General features: G+C 39.9%; 3 protein-coding genes across 3 annotated transcripts in view; 2 read left to right on the plus strand and 1 right to left on the minus strand.

Annotated features, from left to right (window-relative positions):
- Positions 1 to 4,072, minus strand: part of vsx2 (visual system homeobox 2) — a 6,586-nt gene extending 2,514 nt beyond the window's left edge. Inside the window, exons 1-3 of the mRNA XM_010792260.1 lie at positions 3,640 to 4,072; positions 3,250 to 3,334; positions 2,613 to 2,736 (exon numbers count right to left, since the gene is read on the minus strand). Of these exons, the coding sequence (XP_010790562.1) occupies positions 2,613 to 2,736; positions 3,250 to 3,334; positions 3,640 to 4,072 (642 nt within the window). The remainder of the gene's footprint in view (positions 1 to 2,612; positions 2,737 to 3,249; positions 3,335 to 3,639) is intronic.
- tmem200b (transmembrane protein 200B) overlaps positions 1 to 8,962 on the plus strand; it is a 461,151-nt gene that overhangs the window by 405,095 nt on the left and 47,094 nt on the right. The gene's annotated exons all lie outside the window — the stretch shown is intronic.
- Positions 1 to 8,962, plus strand: part of LOC104963667 (calcium/calmodulin-dependent protein kinase kinase 1-like) — a 366,751-nt gene that overhangs the window by 34,103 nt on the left and 323,686 nt on the right. The gene's annotated exons all lie outside the window — the stretch shown is intronic.

Here is an 8,962-nt window from a genome sequence, read left to right on the forward strand (position 1 = left end):
GTGTGCCTTGGCAGTATATGTGCCAGATTTGCTCCAGTTTATGAATCTTACAACCTCAGATCCAGTGCTTGGATACAGTTCCAGGTTCCTGCTGAGGCTGGGAAAAGGAGTCTTTTTTATTATGGTCCTTGGTCTTGGAATGAGCTTCAATCACGCCTCAAACTGAGGGCACTTGTCTCAATAGCATGTTTGAAATTGAAGTTGTCTGAGGCCCTTACCGGCAGCTGCTCTTGCAGTAATAAGTAGTGTACCTTTCTTACTGTCCTAATGTGCACAATGTAGTGACTGCTTTTTCGTCTTTTGTTTTCTTAGTTATGTTCTCTGTATTTTATATGTTTGTGTTATGTGTTATGTGTAACGTTGCTGCCTTCTTGGCCAGGTCAGCATTGCAAATGAGATTTTATCTCAATGCTTTTTATCTGGTTAAATAAAGGTTAAATAAATAAAAAATAAATTAGCCTCTCCTAGATTGTTGTCCATATACTCAGCAGCAATTTACTTTTGTTGATGACAGCACTTAATACCTTTAAGTGTTTACAAAATAAATAACAAATATTTATAAATGCATATTTAGAAAGGATAACACCAACACATTGGATGTTTTCCAACCTGGCAACCCAAAGGTATAACTGACCTTAGCTTAGGTAAATTATTTATTTAGCAATTACATGGTATACTAGTATTTATTGTGTGTGCACCAAAACTCAATTCCAGCATTTCAGTAGTTATTTTAAAGATGGCCTATTTTGAAATGTGCTTCAGAGTAATTTAAGGTAACAAGTGCACCGTTTGTATTGAGTGCATTGATTTGCCATAAGCTGCCGCCACAGGTGAGGGATCTGTGCCTGCATGCTGCAGGGCTGATCTCCAGCTACCTGTGGCCGCATTACAGATGCTTTGACAGATCATGACACTCCACTTGGCCACAGCCAACAACTGCTTAAGGCTATGCAGTCTGCAGGCTTTCTGTCAGCTCAGAGAGGGGGGGCAAATTGATAGCATAGCACAACACAGGACTGTTAAACACTGCTTTATAGGCAACTCTGAGGAGAAGAGATTCAGGCGAGGGGACAGATATTAAATTGAAAACGATCAAACCGTTTTCATGTTTTTTTTCCTGGTAATTCTGATGATAACCCTTATATTATACAAGATATTTTATATGAGAAATTGCTTCTCTGTCCCTCAAAAGACGCCAGTGTGGAAGCTGCGAAGAGGAGTGACCCAGGGGCAAGCGGAGGCTGATTGAAAAATAAGTTGATTTCAGGCCCAATCGATGGCGGGCCGGCGGGCAAATATCACGGGAAATTAAACTACCGGGACTCCGGGGAGCAGCGCCATTGACCCGTGCTAATAAATTCAATGTAGTTATTTCATTTGAACTCTCCAGCAGCAGCCTCCCCAGCTCATCTGATTTAACTAATTACACTCGATGAGAAAATTGGGTGTTCATTTTATTTAGGGTAGGAGCAGGCCCGGGCTTATTTATTTATTTATTTCCTCTTTGTATTATTTATTCTCGGCTGTGCTGTTGCAGCCATAATGAGAATGAGATTAAAAGGCTTCCTGGCAGATGGATGGTCCAGGTCACACTGCAATCTTCTTCCGCCTTGATAGCTTGATTAGGTCGTTAGCGGCTGCTTCTCCGAGGACACATTATTTCACATCCAACTGGAGAGAGTATCTGAGCTGAAGAGGGGAGCTGGAGGACAGGATCATCGATTTACGGGGGCTTATACCTAGCCCCTCGTCCCCTAAACATTAGAGCATCTGCCGGCCTCAAATGTTACAGGAGGCTATTAGCACTGAGGTGAATATTCACAATAATATGTGCCTTATAATATTCACACAAATCAATCAGTAAATAATAGTAAGCCATGTTTTATAACTAGGCTACTATTTTTTACAACAGTAATGGCCTATGATGTATCATTTGCATCGAATATGTATATACATACACATATTGAAATAAATACGAATATGTAGGCTAAATAAATTAGCTTTAACTTCATCATAAGTGCATTTCTTATCTTTGATCAGCAAATACATGTTGTGTAGGCTATCTTTATAGAAAACATCCCAAACTGAATAAAGATACTTATTTTGTATTATCCTTATTTATTTATTTTTTTACCATTGCAACTTATTTTCTTAGATTGTTTATGTTCACACCTGATACGAAAGTGAATTCCTTGTAGGCCTATTGTGTGAACTATACAGGCTACCTGGCAATAAACTTGAATCTGATTCTGATAAAACTATGTTTTTCCTTTAAAAAAAAACCCTGGACTTATTAGCCATTTTTATATAAGCCAAACATTTATTATATCTAATTCCTTCAAAATATGCAATTTTCATGGGAAGAAATTGGCTAAAGCAGCACCCTATAACATCCTTTATAAATTGAGACATTAAAAAATATAACTGTTCATTTTAACTTAACGGCTAATTAATATAGAAGAATGAAAATCAACCCCATAGAAACTGGCAACGCAAAAAAGGAAAATAAACAGCCTAACATGATGGTCATTGCTCAAACATTTACTGTAAAAACATTCAAGTGAATAATCCTTCATTGTTACATTTTTTATTAAAACACGTGTAAGAATTACCTGTATCCTGTCTTCAGGTAGCTCTGTTTTCATGGCCAACATCTCTCGGGCATACACGTCCGGGTAGTGCGCCTCGTTGAAGGCCTTCTCCAGCTCCTCCAGCTGATAGGAGGTGAAGATGGTCCTGTGGAGACGGGTTGCCATTTCAAACATGTGGACATTTTCCAATATATATGTCTTCCAGATATACATTTAAAGTAAGCTAGTCTGAGTTTGAGTTTTAAAAGGAAAATAAATACAAAATAAATAAATAAATGAAAAACAACATTGAACACATTTCTATAAATATAAGAGCCAATTTCAATAAAACGAAGTCTTTGTGAATGGGTGAAAGAAAAACATAGCAAAAACAAATAGGTAATGCTACATTTTGGGGTGTCAATAATGACTGAAAATACAACCAATATGGCCAATTTATAGTATATTCTTATCAGTATTTCTTATTGTTAAAAATCAGTTTCAATGGCTAATAACAAAAGAAAATCACAATTCGCATTGCACATCATTTTTGTAAATAGGTAGCCCTACTTACTTAATTTTACTGGAAAAAAAACAGTCGTGTGAATTACTGCAAAATGTATTATTTTCAAAAGAATGTACAAAATTAGTCATTAATTAATCAGAAATCAACACTAACCGGTGGCGTCTTTTCTTGCGTTTCTTGCTCTGATTTACTGATGACTTTGAGAGTTTTCGTTCATTTGAAGACAAATCATCTGAGTCTGTATTTGAACAAAAAAACATTAAAGTTAACAACAGGAAGATATTTGAATTATTAATAAACAAACAACCGTTTGCATTGACACAACCCTGATATATTTTATCAGGACATTCAAAACTATTTCATTTAAAGGCACAAAACAAATAGCTAATAACGATAATAAACCACGACGTTAACAAATAATAATAAAATAATACAATGTAAAAATAGAAAGGCAATGCAGTGTTGCACAAATGTGCATGTTGAAAATAAACAAAAATATTTGTATTCAGTATGAATAATACATATAAAATGTTAACAGGTGACCTGAGCTGGCAGACTGGCTGGTGTCCGGGCCCGCGGACCTCCTGTGGGGCTGCAGGTGAACGTCGCGTGCGTCCGACAGCACCGTCTCCAAAAACGCTGGTTGTCTGTAGAACGACGGAATGCCACCATGGCCGATTAATCCCATGCCCATGCCCATGCCCATCCCCATCCCCATGCCCATGCCGGCGGGGCCCAGCAGGGACCTGGCGGCCAGTAGGTGCGCCCCGGCCGGCAGCGAGCTCAGCGGGCTCCTCGGGAACGCGGACGGCTCTTTATTGAGCCCCAGTATCTCCTGGATGCCGAAGCCCGTGCACCTGGGCGGCGGATGGGTCGCGTTGCTCTTCGGCTGGTGGCTGCCTCCATTTGCACCCAGAGAGGTTTTCTCCGATAAATGTAAACTTTCCGACAATACGGCGCTTTGTTTCCCCGTCATGCTGTATTCAGATGCTACTTGAAAGGGCTTATTTTGTGTACAATAGCGTCTCACAGGACGGTCCCCAGTGCATGATCCTCTGTAACACACCAAGAGCCCTTTAGAAAATGGTCTTTTATCCAACAGGTCCATCCCAACAAGAGGCAGGAGCCAGCAGCCAATCAGCTGCAAGGATTCAGGATTCCTGTGGATCATGGATGCATTAAACGCCCTCTCGGATACATATCTGCGTTTTCCTCAGGACTATATAAACGAGGAAGATATTTAGGCTAAAGAAAGAAAGGAACAAAATAACTGTCTTCATATAGGGCGAATTGCAGAGAATAAAAACTGCATGGAAACCTGCAGTATCATTGCAATCAGATATTAAATAGCCTATGACAAAGATAAGGAACATTAAAACTACAATTTTACATCAAAAATAGAACTAGACTCACAACTATGTTTAAACTCTACATTTGCTGCCTGCAGATATTTCCTTTTGTCGTTAGAAAATCAGGCCTATTTCAATCTTATTTAGCACCTCCTTTCCTTTGAAATGCTGCGAAATTACCTCAATCTCCTGGAATAAATCAGTAGGTATTGCCTTTCACTGAATGGTTTACACACACACGCACGCACGCGCACACGCACGCGCGCGCACACACACACACACACACACACACACACACACACACACACACACACACACGCACACACACATTTTGTATTTCTATGTCTAAATACATTTAACACACACACACACACACACACACACACATACAGCTATGATCTCTCTGCTCAACCACTGGCTCACACGGATGGATAATTGATCTCCAGATGCTATGGGAAACTCATCACACGCAAATCAAAGGCCCTCCCAAAAAGCGACAGCTGGACGCAACGGAGCACAGAGCTGCGGGCCGGCGCGCGCTAATCCCACAGCAGCAACACAGACAACAGATTAAAGCAGGGACATCTCCCCGGAGTAGGGAGCATTAGACTCAATATGGGAAAAAAAGAAAGACTAATAATTAATTACCTGACCTTGTAATTTTTTTGTAATTCACTAAGCAAATATTAATAACTGGTTTAAAGGGCTAAATAAATAATAAACCGTCATTTTAAACATTACACTGTATAAATGATATGTCTGGTATAAGGGAAAGTTAAATAGGCTTAAATATTTTCTTTAGACAAATTATGGCAGATGTTTGGTGTCAGGGAGTTGTTGAACACTTCAGAGTTATTGAAGAAATATGTTTTATTTTTATTTTTGATTTAACACTCGTTTTGAATGTGATTTATTTAAATGTGCGTCATTTGACTTAATTGGAGAAGACAAAAAGCATATGCTTATTATGGGTAATTGGATTTTTTTGTATTTACCCTAAAATATTCAAATTATACAAAAGTTTATTTATTTTTTTATTTTTTTAGGGTTAATAAGATAATAAGTGTGTTGAGTTAAAAGAGAAAATACTGTCATTGAGATAAAGCTAATTTTACATATTTGTGCAAACATATAAACTCATGGATAAATATGTTTTTTTTCCACTTTTCCCTATGGTATAATTGTAGTGCTGATAACAGTGACAATGTTTTTTTTGCGAAAAAATTTAGAACAAGATATTGGCCAATGATGTGCATATTGGTGAATGGCTTCCAACAGATACACACTGCTTGCATGGGCATCAACAAAGGTATAAACCAATAATAACAATGCAATAATAACTCAAGTAATGTAGTAAATATATTTGTTTTCCTAAAGTAGCAAAAAAAGAAAATGCTGCAGTAACTGGGACAAGATGGACATACAACATGCACAACACAAAAACTTAATCTAAAACTGCATGAATTACGATTCGCAGGCACACCCAGCCAGTCATTTTTCATATCAAACAGTTTGGAATGAGCTGCTGATGAAGAAGGAGAAAATTATTGCTGCTGCAATTAGTGGCTGGCCAGTTGAAAATAATTAGGGCCTAGTTAGTGGAAATTCTATTAATGAAGAAATCAATGTTATCACGGTATGCTAATGACGAATCAGCCTGTTGGGATTAAGTCATTTATTAACATGGAAAGGTGTGAGTCAGGATGACCCGTCAATTACAGGCGAGTTACTGCCCCTCTCACTCCATCATCACGCTGCTGCAATCCATACAGGCCTTTTCCGTTTGTTTATATAGTGCGACACTTCTCCTCTTTGTATGGATTTTAATAATCTCTTATGAAAATACCCGCATGCTGTTTTACATGCAGAAAAGAGGCTCCCTAATAAGGCTCTAGATTCAGGGATGATTTAGTTCAGTCATTCGTGTTGCCCATCAAAGATTAAAAAGAAAACAGCTGTTAGACATTTTTTGCCTCTCCACCCCCTTAACCCAACATCCTTTCTCCGCTCCCCTCACTCCTCCTGTTTCTGCACTTCTGGCATTTTAAGGCTTATAATGCAGAATTAGGAACAAAGTGTTCTCAAACTACCACAAATGATGTTAACAGCCCAGATGTGAAAGAGCAGTGCTGAACGCACCCAGCCTGTAACCTTCAAACAGGTGTACCTCTGCTGCATGTCAAAAACGGATAAGCAGCTGCAAGCAAAAACCGCCCACTATAATGAATATCATATCCTGCTGATGTGACTGCTAAAGCTTGAAATGCATCTGTGATAATGAATAAATAAGAAGGCAACTTTTTCTTTTGCAGGAAGGTCACAGCACCACTGGAAATAAAGCTGAATGCATGATCAACAGCAGATGAAGGATCATCTCAGTCACTTGTTTCAGTTTTTTGATCAGAGTGGTAAAATGATCTGCAAAACAGATTGTAAGCAAATGCTTCCCCTTAGAAATTAGGAACTGTTATGCATGAAGCTGCTGTTCTTCAGTCTTTTTTGCTAAATCATGCTGATCCCCGGTGTTGAAACAAGGTGCAGGACAGCCTGATGACAGCGACCATGTAGAGCAGAGTCAGGGGGAAAACTAAAGCACAGCCAGAGCCTCATGCTTTCCCAAAGCACTTGCAGGGCGTGATGTGACACGATGCCCCCACCTGCCTCTCCCTCTCCCCTCCCCAGTGCAAAAAGATTTTGTAAGCCCCGCAGCTTTCTCATGGCTCCTCCACAATGGCATGTTTGCTAGCTGCCCGTCGGCATTGCTTAATTAGGCGAGGAGTTGATTAATTTGCACTAATTGACAGCTAATTTAAGGACTCAGGGCACATCGGATTGACGTTTGTCGGGGCACAGAGGTTTTGTGAGGTCAAAGCAACGCACTGCTGCATGGATGGATGGATGGAGGGGCTCTGAGGGGTTTTTCTCTCTCTCCACGAATGACCAGCTCAGCAGGGACTGACCTGTTTCTTGAAAAGGCTGTCTGGCTGCAGGAAGGCTGCGGGTGACGGGCAGCCACCAATGCGTGTACCATATTGGGGATGGCAGGTCGCTTACCATGTCAGCGCTCAGCAGACTGAATGTTCATCAAGTCAGCATCAACAAGTGTCCATGCAACCAGTGACAGCATGGTCGCATAAATACTTGAATGGAAACATTACATTATCAATTTTCCTGTAGAAAGTGTACTTTTACTATTCATTTAGCTTACTTAACATTTCAACAATGGACTTTTACTTTCAAATCCAGTGTTTTCAGTGTGCTATCACTACTTTTACTCATGCTAAATCTGAATTCTTGATAATGTTTAGCCTTTACCTGGTAATGATACTTAAAGATTTGCAGTGCATTTGCAAAAATGGAGGGGTTTTCACTCTCTGAGAAGCCATCAAGTCTGCAATTAAATGTAATAAGTAGTTCATAAAGTTTTGTGGTAAAATCTAGTTGAAAAATCCCTTTGCTTCATATGCTCTATCTTTTCAGTAGGTTAGGTGGCTGGAGGAGGATAACTTATTATTGATATACAAAGCCTATGGAGGGCTTTATCAACCCTTAATGAAGCCACTATTCCACTAATAAACACTGAAATGTTCTTATCATATAATAATTGTAATAGGCCCCGTTAAATAAGAAAAATGTATGTATAAATGTAACCTCTACAAGCCTTTAATGGCAACAGAAAGAGTTATATTTCGTTTTCTGGATGGCTGGTTTTGTAACCTATTTAACAGGACAATTTGGCAGTTATAGGTTATTGATAGGATTAGGCATCTGTATTTGGATGTTCTATTGTGCTCCTATATCAAATAAATAATACTATGAGTATCAGGACACAGCCTAAATAAAAATGTACTTTCTGGCCATGGTGCATCCTCTCTGCCTCTCCCATCACACTCCAGCAGCAACACTGAGCTACTCTCTGAAATGTGAAGCTGTACCAGTGATTTAAAAAGAAAAAGGGGTGAGCCAGGGTCCGCGTGAGAGGCAGGGGGTGAGGCTGCTGAGGAATTGGCGGCCTCTGTCCGTGTGAATCGGAAAGGAGATTAGGGGCTTATTAGCGGCCCGGGGAGAAGTGTAACTTGTTGGGAGTGAGCGGGCAGAAACCCTGCGACATCTCCAGCCGAGAACAGTCCGAGGCATTGTCTCACCTAATTATGGCCGATGGACTTCTTTTTGTTTGCCTCTCGGCATGCCTGTCCGATTCCCTCTTTGCCCGGCCACTAGCTCCGACAACACTGAAGTGTGCTAATTAGAAAAGAAATGGTCCAAGTAATTATGTCAGCTCTCATTAAAGGCGATGACAATGAGCAATATTATTTTTACGCAATGTTTTGTGTATTGGACCCTGCTTCCAACGCTCATTCAATGGAAAACATGTCCGGTAACCGGGAAAAAACTCTCACGTCGGAGCTGCTTACATGTCGCAGCCGAGAGTTGATGCACTCTGTACGTCAAAGAACTGCCCTAATTAAAAGTTGGACCAAAAAGCACAAAAGTTATCCGCTTTGTCTGCACTCATT

This window comes from Notothenia coriiceps, unplaced genomic scaffold (assembly GCF_000735185.1).
Source record: "Notothenia coriiceps isolate Sejong01 unplaced genomic scaffold, NC01 NC01_scaffold00036396, whole genome shotgun sequence".
NCBI classification, from domain to species: Eukaryota; Metazoa; Chordata; class Actinopteri; order Perciformes; family Nototheniidae; genus Notothenia; species Notothenia coriiceps.